General features: G+C 38.9%; 1 protein-coding gene across 1 annotated transcript in view; it reads right to left on the bottom strand.

The window, feature by feature from the left end:
- The window catches only part of Gpc6 (glypican 6), a 1,011,294-nt gene that overhangs the window by 764,503 nt on the left and 227,988 nt on the right, over window positions 1-18,803 (bottom strand). The window contains exon 2 of the mRNA XM_027394047.2: window positions 5,512-5,670. Within this exon, the coding sequence (XP_027249848.1) occupies window positions 5,512-5,670 (159 nt within the window). The remainder of the gene's footprint in view (window positions 1-5,511; window positions 5,671-18,803) is intronic.

Below are 18,803 nucleotides of genomic sequence, written 5' to 3'. Positions count from 1 at the left end.
TGCTAAGTGCAGCTCTCTGAAGAATAGCAGCTATTTAAAATGAACTAACTTGTAGCCATATCAACCTGAGCACAAATTAGAATAGCTAAACCAAAGTGAATAAAAAGAAAAGAAGAAAAAAGAAAAATATTCTTGTTTGTACCCTGGAATTATGTGGTTATTACAAAACACAAGAAGTCTGACACAAGGAATAAGGTACCTCAGAAGAATGCCTAAATAGATATGTGCTAGATGCTAATGAGCTTAGGACTGCTGAAGGGAAATCAATAGCAACTATGCCATCAACATGCTTGTGGGCCTGTATAGAAACTTTCTGGAGCCATGTGTCTCAGTCACTACTTTGATTATTGCAACACATTCTACACACATTATTTAAGGGTGTTGATAGTAATCTCTTCCGAGAGGTCTTCGCTTGTACCTCTCAGAGAATGACTCTCTGCTTTGTCCAGATCCAAAAGTCATATTCTCTAGGATACAGGTCAACTCTGGGCTTTTGTTTTCATTCTGTGTTTGATACAACGTCTTAAGTAGTTCAGGCTCGCCTTGAATTCCTGATCTTCCTGGACCCATACACCCATTAAGACATTACAGGTGCGCACTAGCATGGCCAGTCAAACCTGCTTTTAATGATAATTAAATGTTTACCTCTTTCTCAGAAGATGGCCTACTGCAAACAATGAAGACACTTTAGTCATTGTTCGCCACCTTTCCAAACACTTCACACTTACCTGATAGTTACCTATCTGTATAGAAGGTTTCAAATTGAAATTATACACATGCTCTCACACACATACAATAGGAAACACGTGACAAAAAATATGGACGAGTCTATCACCATATGGAAAACTCCTTTTTTTTTAATATTCCATGTAAGTGCATTCTCTGAGGAAATTAGACTATATTTTAAAGAAGTCATTACATTATTGTCATCTCTATAGTATATAGATGAGAAATATTATTTTAAAAGAAGGCATGAGTAGACTTACACCATGAAAATGCTACACCCCAGTGCATAAATAATTTCTGCTTTCATTGCAATGGGTATTCTGAGGGTGTTACTATAGAATACGTTCTGCAGTTCTGTATAAAAATGAAAATCTATATTCTTTTGTTTGCTTTTAAAATATGTTCATGATGCCAAAAATCTGAACTAATGTATATCATTAAAGTCCATAAATAAGAATCATGAAGAAAGGTTCAATAATAAAATCAAGAAGAAAATATTAAACAACAACAAACAAACAAAAAAATTTCATAGAAAGTCCAAATTGTAAGTAAGTTTCAGGTTAAATAATATAAAGGAAAAATGCATTGATTAAAGGAAAATATTGTTTCTGAATAATCTGTGCTCCACAGGCCTTCTGGGAAAAGGGTTCAACTACCTACCCCATGATAGAATCGTCTGTTATATAAGCTAAAATACAAAGAGGTCTCCCTTCAGCCTGTAACTGTAAACCCTTCAGTCGTTTTGTTTTGTTTTTTATCTTTTACACTTTGCAACAACTCTGGTCAACTGAATGCTGTTTCTACCTTTTCCAAAAATGTGACTAGATTCTAAATGCACAACTATTGTAATTGTTTTGTTAAGAAAACATCAGTAAAGGTTTACCAAACAAACTATTGATTCCCTACAGTACTGCTATTTATAAGACTGATATAGGTATCAGGTTGCAATCTTGGTTTCCTCCTCCTTGATGGAAACTTGGCAAGGAACCTCCACTCTGGAGGCTCCCAGCTCCTTGGAGAGTTGAACTATATTTAGGTGAGTAATTTTCTTTCTTTCCTTCTTTTTTTTGGGGGGGTGACAGCGGGGGGAATAAAAATATCTCTAACCACTTTTCTTTTTTCCTAAATATTATTTCTACTTTCTCAAAACCATAATCTGGGCAGAAAAGGCAGGGTTGAGAGATGCATAGCTAGCTGGTTGACCATGAAATGTCAGCACATATGAGAATAGATTATGGGGTAAAGATAGCAGAAGACAGTAAAGAAGAAGGAATGATGAGCTCAGGACAGAATTCTGATTCTGCCACTTGATAGGTGTGTGTCTTTGCATTTCGGCTTACCTCTGATGATTGGGGCAAGCATTTCACATTGTGAAGAATGAGGCCTTGTGTTGCTTCTGGTGACTATTACTACTCTCAGAAGGCCTCGTAAGGGGACCCTAACAAACAAGTCACATGGAAACATAAAAGCAGTGATGACTTAGAATCAAATGTAAATTGGACAGACCCAATGGCCACTGAACACAGATGTCTACCTACATGAGTGAGTACACAGGGTTGGCTCTCTCCTTGTTGACATCTTTACATAATCCTGTTGCTTGTTTTTGAACTTCTGAGGTGTGTGGCAGACAAAGGGCAGAAGTAAAAAAAATAAAGTTGTGAATATAGCTAAGTGCCTTTGGGTGGTTCCTATGTACAGTTTAAACACATGGAGAGGAACAGAAGCATAGACTTACTGACAAAGCATGTTGAGAGCAGCTCTGCTGAGCTTTGAAATGACTAGATCCCAGTTTACTTGTACTTTTTATCCCTAAAGAAAAATGTCTACCCAGATAATTATCTGTCAATACAATTTCTACACATGACAACGTATATTACTTGTCTTTCAAATATTAGGTTAATGGAACTTCAAGAAAAACTTGACAGTTTGGAAAGCTATGGAAGAATTAAAATATATTTATGGCTATTTTCCTATCACTTAAAAACTATTTATAATTACACACATTAGTTTCTTCTAAGTATTACACAGAATATAAATTAACAACTGAGAAAAACATAGAGCCATACTAGTACATACTGTTAAGGTAAGTTTCAAATTTCTACAGAATCAGCATTATTGGGTGGTGGTGGGAAAGGCCCAAATGGGAAGAAGACATTTCTAATATAACATGGAGGCCACAGTGAGACCAACCTGCACTGTGGTCAATGGCAACTTCTATGTGTACTAAGGATTAGATCACATATACCACGTGCAGTTGACCTTGCTACAATCCTTAATGAACATAGGAATCTATGTCCTCAGGTATAAATCAAATGGTAGTTTCTTTCTTATCAAAGAGTCTGGCTAACAAGGACAAGTATACTCTAAACATGAAGGTTAGACTTCTTAGGGAGTAGACCATGGGCAGAATCTTCAGTGGGATGTTTGGTATTCAATAATAGTGCAGCAGGACTCACCAAATTAAATGTCTCTAAAATTAAGCTGTAACATGTTCACACCAATGTTGATTTTTGTGGAAGAAAATAAAGCCCAGGAGGTAACATTCCACAGCTATGCTAGCTAGACAGTTCTTCTGTGGTCACAACCACTTAGAGTACCGGGAAAGCCTTAGGAGACTGACTTTTCTTTAAAAAAGAGAGAGGAAGAGAGGGAGATGTAGGGGGCAGAAAGGGGTAAAGGCCTGAATTATAGCTGAGAGGGGCAGGTACTTGTCTAGGATGCACTATGGCCAGACTTTCACTGAAGGACCCACCTTTTGCAAAGGTCTACTAGCAAGGCTTCCATTATGGTTTAATAAGATAGATCATACAACCATATGACAGGATGGATGGAAGGAAAGATAGAAGTCATCACTGAAACCATCCAGCACATATACTTTTATTTGCAAGAATAGCTTTCCAAATCCTACTCATCCAGACCACATTCACGTTGTGTTCATAGGTTTGGTGAAATTGTTATAAATATATCTTAACTTCTCTCGTATGACAATCTAATATACCTGCAACAAAAGACAGCATAGCTAAAGAGTTAATAACACACTATGTCAGATACAATCTTGGCAAAATGAATGTCCTTGTCACACTGATTGACAACAGATCCCAAAGTGCATTAACGTAATTTAGAACTCACCTGTCTTAAAAGTGGGGCTTCTTAATTAAGACAAGTTAGATATGAGATTAATTGATATAATGCCAGAAGTATCTGGCTTGGTCTAGTTGAATAGCTTTCCTTCTCTATAAAAGGAAATATCAAACCTTTCATGATTCTAGTTGCCATCTAATATATTCATATGAGATATATACAATTAGGTGTCAGAATTCTGTCCCAGAGTTACTAGCATCATTTTGGAGGGCAGCTTTGTAAATGCATTAGAATTAGTTTCCAAACACAGGATGAACAGCAGCAGCAGCAGCAGCAGCAGCAGCAGCAGCAGCAGCAGATCACACTCAGCTGCTCTTTGCAATCAAGGACAAGGTGTCTCAACATTTAATGATAGATTGTGGACACCTAAACCCGGAGCCTCCTGAATGCCGATGGACTTGTAATCTGTCAATCAAGGACGACCTCCAAGTACTCCCTCATTAGATTCTAGAGAAAGGCATTCACAGCATCACAGTTAAATAAGGAGTTGCTTTCACCGGTATCCACAGATAACATTATACACAAAGCAAAAGAGAAGACTGAGAAGGCACTGGAACAGCCTTGCAGAAAAGATGGAGCAACAACAGAGTGGAAAATGTAACAACATCCTGAATATATCCATGCACCCACCCTTTTATAACTGGGAGAAGAAATTTGCCAGGCAACAGTTGTTACAATAATAGTTTCAAGCAACCATGAAGTAGCCTATTTTACTTACTCCAGAGAAAACAGAAATAAAAACATTGGCAAGTCTTTTCTAACTGGATATGTGGTGTTCTGCCTGAAGAGGGTGAGAAAATGAATAGGTCCTTCTTGGCCTCGGGCAGGGGAACATGTCCACTGGGGAATAAGGAGGTCTTGCATAACTTGCAAGTCTGGTTCATAATGAATCATAGCACAGTTCGTGCATTTCTTAGACCAGTAAGAACTATACATCATCCAAAAATACCCTTTACTGCTATCCTAATTGAAACTGCTGTTATAGTGCAGAATGTTTTTTGAGGACTTGATTAGAAAATTCAAGCTGAAATGTTACAGATAACGGTCCTCACTCTTTGTGCTTTTTAACATAAAATATTTAATAAAATGTAGAAATGATGTTACTTTCTTATGATCTGGAAATGGAAGGAGGGTTGATGACCTTTGAAAAAAGCATCGCACCTACTGTACACAGTATATCTATCACATTAATGCATGGAGAGGGCTAAAATAAAGCAGTCCATGGCCCCGTCACTGAGACAAGTTTATCTTCTTAAAAATGATGTGGTAGGTGCAAATAAATGTAAGTAACCAGACTTTCTGAATGAAATGCCCCCTGAGTACCTGAAGACAAGTTACAGTGTCAGAAAACCTTAATTAGGACTAGTCAAAAATGAGATGGGTAGCATCACTGTGCCAAGCATCCGCATAGGCAGAACAAAACACAAAACACAAACCAACTTGGTCAGTCCAGTTGTCCTTTCCTATGGCATTCCCATAAAACACTACACTTTCAGGAATCCCTATGTCATTGCTGAACACAGACAATATACAAGTTTGAGTGGGAACAGAACCATCTCTCTCAAAGATGCTTTTCCTGGGAGAGCAAAAGCCTTGTATAAAAATGCAGTAGAAACACAGGAAAGGGCATCCAGCTACACCTACCGTCAAATTTCTTATGCCTTGACACAAACGTGGTACGCACGAAATGGCTTGTCTCTTCTACGAGGTTTTCAAACTCGAGCTTGCTCTGTTGGCTCAGCTTGTCTTCCATTTCTGTGGTACAGCACGTATACTCCTGAGGACAGATGCGTAAGTGCTCCCCTGCAAGGAGAAGAAAGGAAACATCAGTGTGAAATGTCAAGAACTCTGAGGAGATGAGGGACATTTTATTCAAACTCTGGGAACACCTTTCCCCTCTCCTCCCAAGCCATCCACCGGTACCTAGTCTGGACCTCAGCATCCATGCACTTACCACTCCCAAGGCCTGTGAGAATTGAGTTAAACCTCATATTTGATCTCTGTCCCCATCACATAACTAAGTGCAGGCGTGTAAAAGCTCTCAAAACACCTGCTTTCCCCCCTTTCTGTTTTTATTTGAAATGTACCAAATAACACCAGGTGACAAGAGGTATCAGAAAGTCTTAGGTGTGCTTGTCTTAGGAAATGTCAGATGTATGCCTGGGCCACACCACCAAAGCCTGTTAGGCAACAGGGACAAGAGATGCTGTGTGCCATGCTCTCTGTGGGAATTCAGAGGTGAAAGGGACAGTGTTTTTAATGTGATCTCCTCTGTCACACAATCTTCAGCTGACATTTCTTGTCATATAGAAACTGTTCTGGAAGGGGGAAGCCACTGATAGGTAGAAGTAATGCTGGTATCACACAGAAATGTAGACTAAAGGGAGGAAGCCTTTTGTTTGATTTGGGGCCACTTCCTTTGGCAACATTACTTTCTTTAGTGCCAGGGCAGGGAGGAGCCTGTCTTTTGCAATGTGAAATCAAGATTGAATTTTACTGTACAAAATGTGAATTTCCAATGTAGTTGGCTCATGTTGTGTCAAAGGTATTTATCAGAATGTCTGGAAGGAAGAAGAAAAATCAACTGAACATCCTGCTATGTAAAACCAAAATTCTCTCTCTGACAATCACTCTACGGCATTGAAACCAAAGGAGAGAGTGTTTAATGTATGACTATTAAATTCACATGAAATGTTTGACAGGATAAATATTTTTCTTTTTTGGAGCCCAGGGTGAAGTGTAGGGTGTCTCACATACCTACAAGCAGTTTGAGACTTAAGCTCCCTATGAAAACAAGATCAGAATTCCCAATTTTATATGTTAAAGGGACAATTTGTGTGACTTCTAAGATGGTTTAAGACTATTTAAATCACAGATAATTTCATAATAAAAGTGGAAACCCATTATCCCTGAGAGTAAGAAACATCCAATTCAGGTCCACAGTTCCTCTAGCAGGGACGAGAAATTGATAGAAAGACAAACATGTGTCACATCACTTTGACATTTGCTATATGCCTTAATTACTTTAGTAATACACTTTCCAAGTTGGTCCTCAAAGAGCATCAGTTCTGGGGATTTGCTGGGGCAAGAGTGAGGTTAGATTAGAAGAAAGAAAAACAAGTTTCCCATGATCTTCAAAAGCCAGTGTGGTGTTTACTTTCTGCTACTGCCCCCAAGTCACCTCACAGAACTCTGACCCCAGACAAGATGACTCCAAGGCCATAACAAATTAGACCAGGTAAGGGCACTCCATTTATCTTATCTAAGAATGGGAAACAACGTCAGTATGCCATCAGGAAAGGACCCAACACTCCTCTCTTCTTCTATAGTTCTACCTTCTCTCTGCATGTTTGTCAATCATGGTTTCTACGGTTGTCCTGGCAAGAAAACAAGTTGAAGAAATGAGCTGACCTTTTAGGTATACTTCTGTCTCCAGGAACAATCTAATACCGCAATGAGGAAGTAGGGGGCGAACATACATACAGGAAACTACAGATCTAAGCACACATGTGTATAAAAATGCAAAGGCACAAATACACAAACACACACACACACACACACACACACACGCGCGCGCGCGCGCGCGCGCACGCACACACACGCATGCACGCACGCACATGCACACAAATATGCAAAAACACAAAAATATGAGGCACTTAGGAAAATTTGGTTTGCCCTGATATCATGTTCAGATGGGAGTACATTAGCGCTCTTCATCCATGGCCTCTATGCCAAATCCAGTCCACCCCTGTTTCTATGGAACTCCTGACTATAGCTGGGAAAGTAAGAAAGAATAATACTTTGTGTTGTAATGTAGTCTTAGAAAATTCAAATTCAAGTATCATTGGATAAAATAACAACAACACACACCAGCTGATGCTGTTTGCACAGTTTCACAGACTCTACTAATATAAGGAAGCAAACAATGTCCTGATGCAGTAGTTATGATAGATACCTCACAACCCACAATAACAAACTTATTTAACTTCCTGTAACCATGTTCAAAACTATTTCTCCATTTGAAGAAAGCAGATCTAACCCAGACTATGGAAACTCTTTTCAGCTTGAGTAATTTGAGTGTGGAGGGGAGTTTCATATAATAGTGGTAATTTCAGAGTTACAGGTTATAAGGAGAGAAAAAGTGGTCTTTATGGATTTCCCAGTCACATTCCTTTATCAAGTGGCCTTAGATTCTCTATTACATATGTGATACATAATTAGATGCACCACCAGGACATAGTGTGGATAAAGGAAATCAGCCTAAGTGGTCACCCATAAAGAAAACACACAGCTAAAACTTCAGGTGAACACAGACTCATCAATCTCTGATTGAGAGATTGTGTGTGAAAATGACTATGATAGGTTCATGTCCTCGAGACCTAAAACAAGCACAGACAAGAGGGATGATACAACTTGATACGTTTGTGGATAGTTGAGATAATACCAGTGAATTCTTCACATTTTTTGGTCCTTGAATTTTTTTAAGTAAATAAGCTAATATTTAGATGTGGAAGAAGGGATCTCTCCAACAAGAAGCTGCAAAATGCAGTCAAGGCCATAAACTGAGACCGTAAGTATTGCCCTGTATTTCAAGAGATAAAACACAAGGCTGTCCTCCTCCTATGTGTCCCCTTCAATTATGTCAAGCTTTCAATATCCTTTCCCCAAAGCCTGCACAGATGTTAATTTCTACACCAAGATGCTGTGGTGACAGCAGAAATTTAATTCTGCCAAATCCCAGTCCCTCCAAACATGGCCCTGGGTGTGAAAACTGCCAAAATTAGACTTGGTGAGTGGCACAGTGGTTGAGGGCAGCAGACAGCAGGGCCTCATTAGCCATGTGAGGCAGCCTCTGCAGCTCTGCTACCATAAACTCACTGACCTCACAGGGGACAACCTGGGGACCTCGGAGTGTAAATCCCAAAAAAGCAACAGAAATGACCTGCCTGGAAAGAGCAGCAGCACAGACTCCGGTCCACCCCATTTTGGGGGATTTTCTGGAAACTGGGAACTCTAAGAAAGATTACTATCCAGACACTTTCTAGGTGGCAGGATATTAGAAACTAAAACGTGTAAAGATGGCAAGTTGTTACAAAGTGCTTGGATTCCTAAATCCCCAAGTGCTATCTGATGGAAGGGTAGTACTTACTTCGGGTTTGGTCATCTTTAGACTCTGAGTTTTCTCACTGTCCACCTCTTGAAATCCAATGAATTTAAATTGATTTAAAAGGCATGAGCGTTTATTGCTTAGTGTTATCTCCACATATAGCTAGCACTTTTACTACCAGGGAAAATCATCTAAGGAAACAGATAAAGGGATACAAAATATTCTAAAGGGAGTTAGGGCTTAGCTAGAGTTTCTCAAAGGGAAATATTAGTCTTCCAAAATCCCAGTATCTGACACCCAAGCAAAAGAAATCAACACTTTTAAAAAAGATTGTTTCCGATTTACTTTCATAACTTTTAATTTATCAAACATCCAAATGGTTACTTTAAAAAAAATTTTCACTATGAAGATTTATTATAAATGATGCTTTCATATCTTTAAAGGCAGCAATTGTTTAGGGACATTGATCAATATAATAAAAATGTTCCAACAATATTGAGAAAACTAAATTCATATTCTGCTTCAGAGGATCTCATTCAAATCACCTCTTTTAATGTCAGATCCCTGGTAAGGGTTCTAAATGCTAATTCTGTGTTCACTTATCATAATTTTTAAAAATGATTCTGAGACCTACTAGAGGAGGTCTTTGTATATGAGTGTTTCGTGATAGCTGTCTGTACAAAGTTTGGTGTATCTTGTGTTCGGGTACCTAGGATGTGATAGACAGATTCTGGGGATACTGGAATAGTTATGTCGGTGTGGCTAGACTGCAGCACTTGGGAATTCAAACTAGGACCTGATGACAGGCATTTTGAGGGTGCAATTAACATCTCTAACCAGCTGGTCTTAGGAAGGACATTATGATCAATGATGTAAGCATCTTAAGCTATCCTTAGAAAGGCCATCAGAGTGAGATGAGGTGTCATTGAGATTTTTTCTCCCTCAAGCTTACAGCCTCAGCTCTTACCTCAGCCTTTAGATTGTCATGATGTCCTGAAGACTGTGAGCTTGCTAACCTGGGTCTCATTTCCCACAAGACAATCCCTCAAAGTAACCCCAAGTTATACTATGCACAGGCATTTACATATATGTACACACAGATGTGTAGTGTTAGGTATTATTGAATCTGATTTTCTGAATAGCTCTCATACACACAGAGGGTCTATAACAGAAGCGTTAGGAACCTCAGCAGAAACTACAGAGACAGAAAAGGAAAAGAGTAAGGAGTAAACTGACCTATGCAGGTTCACAAACCAGATGTAACCAATGCTCACTCAGATGGGTTTGAAAGACTTCATGTATGTCTCCTTCATCTATATAAAGAAATCTATGGAGTTATGCTAAAGCCTTTCCTTGCTTTCCAAAATGCATTTATATAGTTTAAGTTTCCACATGTATTTCAAAAGCAAATACTCTCAGTGTTCTGAAGACAGGCTGGTCACTAGACCCTGACAGGAATTTTAAGTAGCATTCATTAGAATGCTGCAAATTTCAGAGCTCCTCAAACACCTGGCACCCTTACGTTAGGGACTGCCAAAATCTTCACATTCAGATGTTTAAAGATGCCATTCATCCCGCAGTTAAACTTCACCAAACCTGCTTGCCAAACACAGGCAAGCAATAATTCACCAGTTCCCCTAGCCCTCTATGGCTCCATGGACCAAGTTGCTGACTTATTTCCTTTGCTTTCTGTGACCCATATTGCATCCATCAAACCAACTGCTTCCTAAAATTCACTGCAGATGATGATCAATTTCCAGTTTATTGCTTCTGTAATCCTTCTCTCATCTTTGCTTACTCAAAGTTACCATTTCTACAATTGAATTTGGTGATCCTGCAGTGATAGACAATAAACCAATTTACAAAGTGCTTGTTTTTGACCTTGATAACAGTGGATCAGCATTCCTACTAAATTATATGACAGCTCTCTCCAAAACTTAGGATTTACTGTTCAAAGCTCAATAGCTGTAAACTGGTTCACAGACTGATTCAGTACAGGGGCCAAATCTAGGTGAGAGTGATTAAGAACCTAATCAAACTGAACTGCATGTAAGCTTTTATGAAAAATTATTTTCCCCTCTATAAAATACGGCTGTTTCAGTGGGCATCTGTAAAGCCGTGACTGCAACACTGATGGTATCAGACAGAGGAAAGCAATAAAAGGCCAAGTGTCTGGAAATGTCACAAGATCTATAGTGCAGTCCACAGTGTATATTTCAGTAATTGTCTACCTCTATGACAATGAAACTCCATAATATCCAACCTTTTACAACTATAGAGTCATTAATTTATAATAATTGCTTTAATTCCCAGTACTCCTTGAAGATGGATGCCCACAGGTAAATAGCATCAGTCTCTACTTCACAAATGACTGATGGGAGGCCTCCATTAAAGAGACAGCCCTCATCCCTAGGCACTTCTTCTGCAATTAATAAAGGGCGAGAGGTGGCTTTCTGAAACTTGTGTGTGGGGAACTGGATCTTTCAAATGACACTGCTTCAAACACTGTAATGAATTCAAGCATCCTATCCAGCCAGGGGCTTTCAAATGTCCCTTGTCAGGAGGCAGCACCAGATCCCATCATTGTCATTAGCAGGTGTGTGATTAAAGCTCAACTACAATATTTGGAACACAGAGGAATAAGGACCCTCAGGAAAGACAAGACCAACTGCCCTCTTGAATTAAAGCATGGATTCTGCACAATTCCAGGGAAAGGAACATCCCAGTTAAATGTTAAAAACACACTAAAGAAGGAAGACTAAAAATCAATATGAATTTTTAAAATTCTCAAATAATCTCAACAGAGCTACACCAGTGACTGTGAAAATACTCATGGCTTTCCCTTCATCTTCCCACTGTTACCCTTTGAACATTTTTTAAAACAAGGACTATCAAGGAGGCAGAATTAACAGCTATAGAGATTCTATAATGTCACTGAATACCATTTGTACCGCTGCAGGGACCCAACATTTAAACCCAAATAAACAAAATAAATGAATGAGTCAATATGATTTAAATGACAAGGACTCTTAACCCATTAGATTTGGTATGGGAAGTCAGACATTACTGCAAAAGTTCTGAGCTATGACATAGTTTTAATGGAAAGGATAGAGAGAGATGACATTACATTTCTTAAAGGGAGAGCTGTTTCAGAAAAATTAAGTTTAGTCCAGTTCAATGCTTTCCTAATGGTCATGGAAAGGTTTACCATCTAGCATAACTCAGGAGAAGGGAAAACAAAAGAATACATTAAAACAAACTATATACAAAATATTTAATGGACCAAGTAAACTCAAGTTAAATTTCATGTAGGACGTCTGTGATATGCGTGTCTTATATCCTCAGGATTCCTGCTTGTTTTATTGAGTTTAAATGTTGAGAATTGCCACATGACCTCCTCTAAGTTTAAATAATGGTTCTGAAAGAACCATACCACCAAAAACGTAAACCAATGGCCTCTGTAAAGATTAAGATAAATTCATAGCATAGCCAAATCCACCCACATGTAAATTTATTATACTATGCAATTTAATGCACCATCACTCATGGCCTCTTACGGGAACACCTACATTTCTGTTCATCTGTTATCATTGTCCTTCAATTTAATGCCAAATAGAATATTGACAACCCCTGCATAGTACGCTAAGTTATATCCTAGCCCATACTGAGAGGGGCTATTCTACCTGGTAAGAAAAAATGAGCTTCCATTTTACACATTTTTCTTTGTATTGAATCCCGTTAGTTCTCATTTAAACATCACCCAGGCCTTTCCCTGATCTTCCAGGGCCTAAAGTCTAAATTCCAATCCTCCTGGCCCGTAATTACTGCTCGTGATCTTCAATTCACACTTTACTGTTCTTCAATGTGTCCATGTTTCCAGAAGAAGCACATCTACCAGAGAAGCGATTTCAAAAAGGAAGACTAAAAATCAATATGAATTTTTAAAATTCTCAAATAATCTCATATATATAGGTTCAACAAATAAAGGAAATCAAATAAATCAATATAAGAATGAAAGTAATGGACATCCATTATATAAATTCTATGAAAATATCATGTTCACCAGGAAACAGTTAAAAAGACCATTGCTAAACAGTGGCATAGTCAGTGGAAGGCAGCAATGCTAACGAAGACTCCAGGAATTCTGCTGTGCAGACTGAGTTTAGGGTGATATAGGGTAAATATGCTGTCACTCAAACTACTTCTATGAAAATGTATTTGAGCTCTCTATTTACATCATCTGATAAAAACCTATTGCTAATGCTACCACCATGCACATTATTAAATGAATGTAACACCACAATGACATTTTAATGGTGAAAATATAAAACCATGCCATTAAAATAATATCCATATTAATAAATAGATATCTTTACCAAAAGGTGAGGTGACTCTAAGAAGAGCTACATGTTTGGTCTATAATAAAAAAATAAAAAACGTAGCTGCAAATAGAGAATAAGAACAATATGTTGAAACAACACCTTAAATATCACAAGTTGCACAGATCCATCTCAGAAAATACAGCATTTCTGATATGATAACTTGGTGAGAATGCAAATACATGATAAACACATTTATTTTCTCTAGAATAATGCTATAGTCACATCAAGGGGTAATTCGAAGTATATGATTACTACATAAGAATATCTCTGTTGGTAGTCAAAGAGACGTAGATTCTAGGGTAGATATACCCTGAACAGGATTCATGATGACACAAGGTGAAGGATGCATAAAAGTTTCAGAGGAGGCTGTGTGTTCATTTGCTGGAAATTTTCATTCATGGCAGGGTGGCATACAAACAACAGTCACTACTTAATAATGCCAAACAACAGGAAGATCTCCAAGAGGTATCTACATGAAGAGAGTCAAAGTAACTCAACATAATAGCCTTTCAAATTCTAGAATCACATTTTATGTCATTTCAATATGAGTTACTGGTTGATAGTCATTGGCTGTTGATCACAGTATCAGTACATTCATCTACTGTCCCTGTCCTGACCCAAATCGCCTGGTAATGCTTTATGAATGTGCCTGTAATGTACACAATAATCAGTTATCTCAGAAAATTTGGCATAGCCTCCAGTTTGAATGCCTCATTGATTAACATCAAGCTCAACATTCCTCAGGCCTCCTTCTGCTGAGAGCTTCTGGAGAGGTAAGCAGGAAAGAAAACTGACTGAAGAACAGAACAAAACCAGCATCCAGAACACACCACTATAAATAACTTGGAGAAATTCCCAGAAAGGGACGCAAGTGTCAGAGGTGAGTGAGTCTGTATGAATGTGTCAGAAGAATGCCTCACAGTTATTTTAGGCACAGTCCTAGAAGCTGCTCCAGCTTAGTGGCACTAGGGCTCACTCTTTCCTGAACACAGAATAGGCCTTTATCACACATTTTGTGGGAAGAATCATTAGCTACCTGTTGTAGAGGGAGAAGTGGTGTTTCACACCATTTTTCCAGTGTACTGTGCAGAAAAAAAAAAAAAAAAAAAAAAAAAGCTAAGGCAAAGTCTGGTCTCATCACCTTTCACTACAAATGGCTGAAATTGTCAAGTCTGGGTGTATACATTTTGTGGAGAATCAGAATAAATTCTCCTTTCTTCTGCCTCCAAATTAATCTTGCTTTTCATAGTTCTTAGGAGAAATTTTCTGTGTTACATGGAATGGTAGATTCTAGCAAGGTTTGCAGCTTCCATAAAATTTCTTAGTAAACTAAGTCTGCTAGGACACCCATCTCCACTTTTAGCCAAAAATTACATGCTACTAGAAAAAGGGGTCTAGACCATTAGAGAAAACAAAATGACCTGCAAAAGCTCAGCAAAAGATGCTGGCCAAAAATGAATGTGTTTTGTTGCCTTATTCTAGCTTCACACGAGGGTTTGGCTTGACAATGTCTAGTGACGCCATAGTCCTCACTAATTCCCAAGGGTGGCAAACTCATCCTTGATTCTAATTTTAAATATGACTGACTTTGCTTTAACTTCAGGCATACATGTCATAGATTGAAGAGTGTCTTAAAGGATGTGGACAATAGACTTGCGTGTAACATGAGGGATTCTGTGTGGCCAGTGAAGCCTGAGACCAGGAGTGTAAATAATGGACTCATCTGTGGTAAGAGAAAGAGCTCAGAGGTGTGAGGAGGGCAGTGGTGGTGATGGTGATATTTTCTCTTTTTATCTTGCTTTTAATTTAAAGTAGTAACAAGCTTGTTTTCCATGTCAATCCCAGTTCCCTCTCCCTCCCCTCCTCCCCTTTCCCCCACCAACTCCCCATTTCCATCCCCCTCTGCTCTCCAGGAAGGGTGAGGCCTTCCATGGGGGATCTTGGAAGTCTGTCACATCATTTGAAGCAGGGCATAGGTCCTCCCCCATGTGTCTAGGCTCAGAGAGTATCCCTCTATGTGGAATGGGCTCCTAAAGTCCATTTGTGTACTAGGAATAAATACTGATCCACTACCAGAGGCCCCATAGATTACCCAGACCTCGAACTGACATCCAAGTTCAAGGGGTCTGGAACAATACTATGCTAGTTTCCCAGCTATCAGTCTGGGATACATGAGCTCCCCCTTATTCAGGTCAGCTGTTTCTGTGGATTTTTCCAGCCTAATCTTGACCCCTTTGCTCATCACTCCTCCCTCTCTGTAACTGGATTCCAGAGATTTACAAGGATGACACCAAGAATCTAAGCAATAGTGCCCTTCTCCAATGATGAGATTGATGACTACCTTATATGCCATCCTAGAGTCTTCATCCAGTAATTGATGGAAGCAGAAGCTGACACCCACAGCTAAACACAGATAAACTCCTGGAATCCAGAAGGTGATGTTTTCTTGACATGAACTGACCAAACCAATACTGACAGTACTACTATGTTCAGGAAGACCCTGTTAGAAGTGGCGGTCAGGGAGATGTTCTCCCATTTAGAGCATGGACATTCAAGAGCAAAGAACGGGCAGAGAGCCTATCCAGGTGACAGAGATACAACCAGAGGCAGATTTGGCATGTCCAATGAGAACACCAGAACAGGGCAGCCTTGGAGCTGAGCAGAGCCTCAAGATCAAATCTCCACAGATTTGATCCACATGGCCATCAGTTGCCTGGCTCTTCTTGGCCACAATCTGTTGCAGATACATCAGCAGTCTAGAGTGCGGTTCTGAGCACGAGGACATATTTGACTGGTGCAGCACCGATTCTTCACAGTGGAAAAGGTAAACCTAAGCAGGTACATTTTCCACACCACCTCAGACTCTCAGTCCACAAAATCCCACACGTCCAATGAAAGAAACAGAAAATATCAGCTAGAAACTTGTAACTGACAGGGCCTCAGACTGGGTGCCTCCTTTGTGAAGTCGACTTTCCACACTGATTTACCCATCACTGGGCAGAATGAATTGACTTAATGTGCCTGCGTTACTTAGACTGGGAGTCATATCCAGAGCTTCAGGGATCTGCACAAAGGTCATATGAGGGGTACAGAAAAGCCACACCATTCCAACCATGAGGGGTAAACAACCCACTGAGATAGTAATGCATTCATAGTATTCCCTCCTTTAACATTTATGTTGATGCTGTTATTTTATGCATGGTTTGGAACTTTATGTATATGGCTGTGGCTGTCCTCTCTTTACGTTCAAGTTCACTACAGTATTTTCACTGCTGTTTATCCCTCCAGTAAACTCATGTGCATTTCTTCTCATTCATAATTTACAAATTTTTCCCTTAATCCATTCTCTCATTTTGCTGCTTAATTATTAATCCACATTGCTCTAAAAACAACACAAACCACATTATTTCCAATTAGTGCCCTAATGCCAGCAGCCCTGAACAAAGATAAGGACACAAATGAAGTAGAAAGCCACTTTGTTCTGGATGGTAAAACTGAGCCAGCTCCCGAATAAAATCTGTTCTTAGAACGGTTCCTAAATGATAATCAGAATTAAAACCGAAGAGAAGACAACTGAACAGGAAGACTTATATACAACGAAAGGAATATGGAATGTGGAAACAAAAAAACTAGAGGACACCTACATCCCAACAACTGTGGCAAAAAGGAGAAGGAGAAGGAGAAGGAGAAGAGGAAGAGGAAGAGGAAGAGGAAGAAGAAGAAGAAGAAGAAGAAGAAGAAGAAGAAGAAGAAGAAGAAGAAGAAGAAGAAGAAGAGGAAGAAGAAGAGGAAGAAGAAGAGGAAGAAGAAGAGGAAGAAGAAGAGGAAGAAGAAGAGGAAGATCATCCAGTATGATGGACCAAATACCAAATTTGGGGTTCCCAACATCATGAAATGTATACTAAAAGGAATGGCAAGTCAAATAGGTAACACTACAATAATAGTGGAATTGACTTCAGTATGCCCTCTCATCTTTAAACAGAACTTGAAAATTAACATCAGTGAAGAAATTTCAGAGCTAAGCTAAACTGTAGATTAGGTAGATATGAAGGGACCAAATATACTTCAGATATGCAGTTAGCACATAGAGTACTTGAAGAAACGATAAAAACACAGCACTAAATAAAAATGTCCTATCGGAGGTACAAACAGGCAATAAAGATGCATTTTTTAAAATTGTTAAGCTTCCTTAGCCATCTGGTACATGCAAATTCAAATAGCTTTGAGATTCCTTCTCACCCCAATCAGGATGGTGAAACTCATAACCTTCTGTAGCTATTCAGAAATCAGTATGAGGATATTTTTAGTGAAAGATAGAATTACCATCTGATCCAACCATGGAACTTCTTCAGAGTATATATTCAAATGATTCTAAGATATACCACAAAGGTATTTCAACGGTGATATTATCCATAAATGATAAGAAGTAGAAACAGCAGAGGTTACCATGAAAAGATGAACCAGTAGAGATATTGTTGCAGCTATCTAAGCTAAGGATGAATACAATGACCAAAGATAATAAATGAAGCAGATACCACCCAGAATCAGAAAACCCTCCAGTCGGTTTCCACTGGAGAAGACTAGCAACTCTTCCAGTTACTTACAAGGTATCTACAGCCTGTTCTAATGAATCTAAAGTGAAATAAAACACAGTAGGTGGTAGAAATTAATACTTATTTTAAGGTTCTTAAAAAACAAAACCTAGTCCTTTGATGAGCATATACAGTGGCTGGTCAAATATCAAAAAGAAAGTTTATGCCAAGGGCCTGACAGGTAATAGAACGCATTACTCCTTTTCTCAACATTTGTAGTATGTCTGTTTTTAATAGATGATAGCAAACATATCTCGTGCATGTTATTATATTTCAAAAACACAGCAAGGTAAGGTATTTTTGTACAATTGTTGAGCCAGATAGTGTTAAATACAGCCTTGTCACTAATGTCTCCACATAACTATGCTATTTGTATAATCTTAGTATTTGTCACAATCTGTTAACATTATCCCAGGGCGATCACACAGTATTAAAAGCAATGGAGGCCCATGGGACTGCTTCTCTCAAAGTAATGCAGGCATAGTGTACAGTCCAAAGTAGATGTGACAACTGTATAAACTGTAGTTCTTCCGGCTCCAGTAGAATCCAGCAGGATGTAGGAATGGCTGCCAACTGAGTACAAGCAAGCCGTGAAGTATCAAAAGGTCTAAAACAAAAGTCCTGCTGGAGAACACAGTGATTGCGTTGTTAAGACTTGTGATTAATATAGTCAGTAGTTTCACAAAGAGGAGTGCTCTCCCAGAACTCAGATAATTCCTTTTAGTGTGTGGACCATTTTCACCTTTGGAAAATTCTTTCCCTGGAGTTAAGTCTTTGACTCTTAAAAAACCTGTTTTGACAAAGAAAGTACAATATCATTCCAGCTCAGGGTAAAACTCAGAAAAGAGATTCCTT

Source organism: Cricetulus griseus (assembly GCF_003668045.3).
Source record: "Cricetulus griseus strain 17A/GY chromosome 1 unlocalized genomic scaffold, alternate assembly CriGri-PICRH-1.0 chr1_1, whole genome shotgun sequence".
NCBI lineage: Eukaryota > Metazoa > Chordata > Mammalia > Rodentia > Cricetidae > Cricetulus > Cricetulus griseus.
Note: the sequence above shows the minus strand (reverse complement) of the source record. Positions and strands in the feature narration are given on the sequence as shown.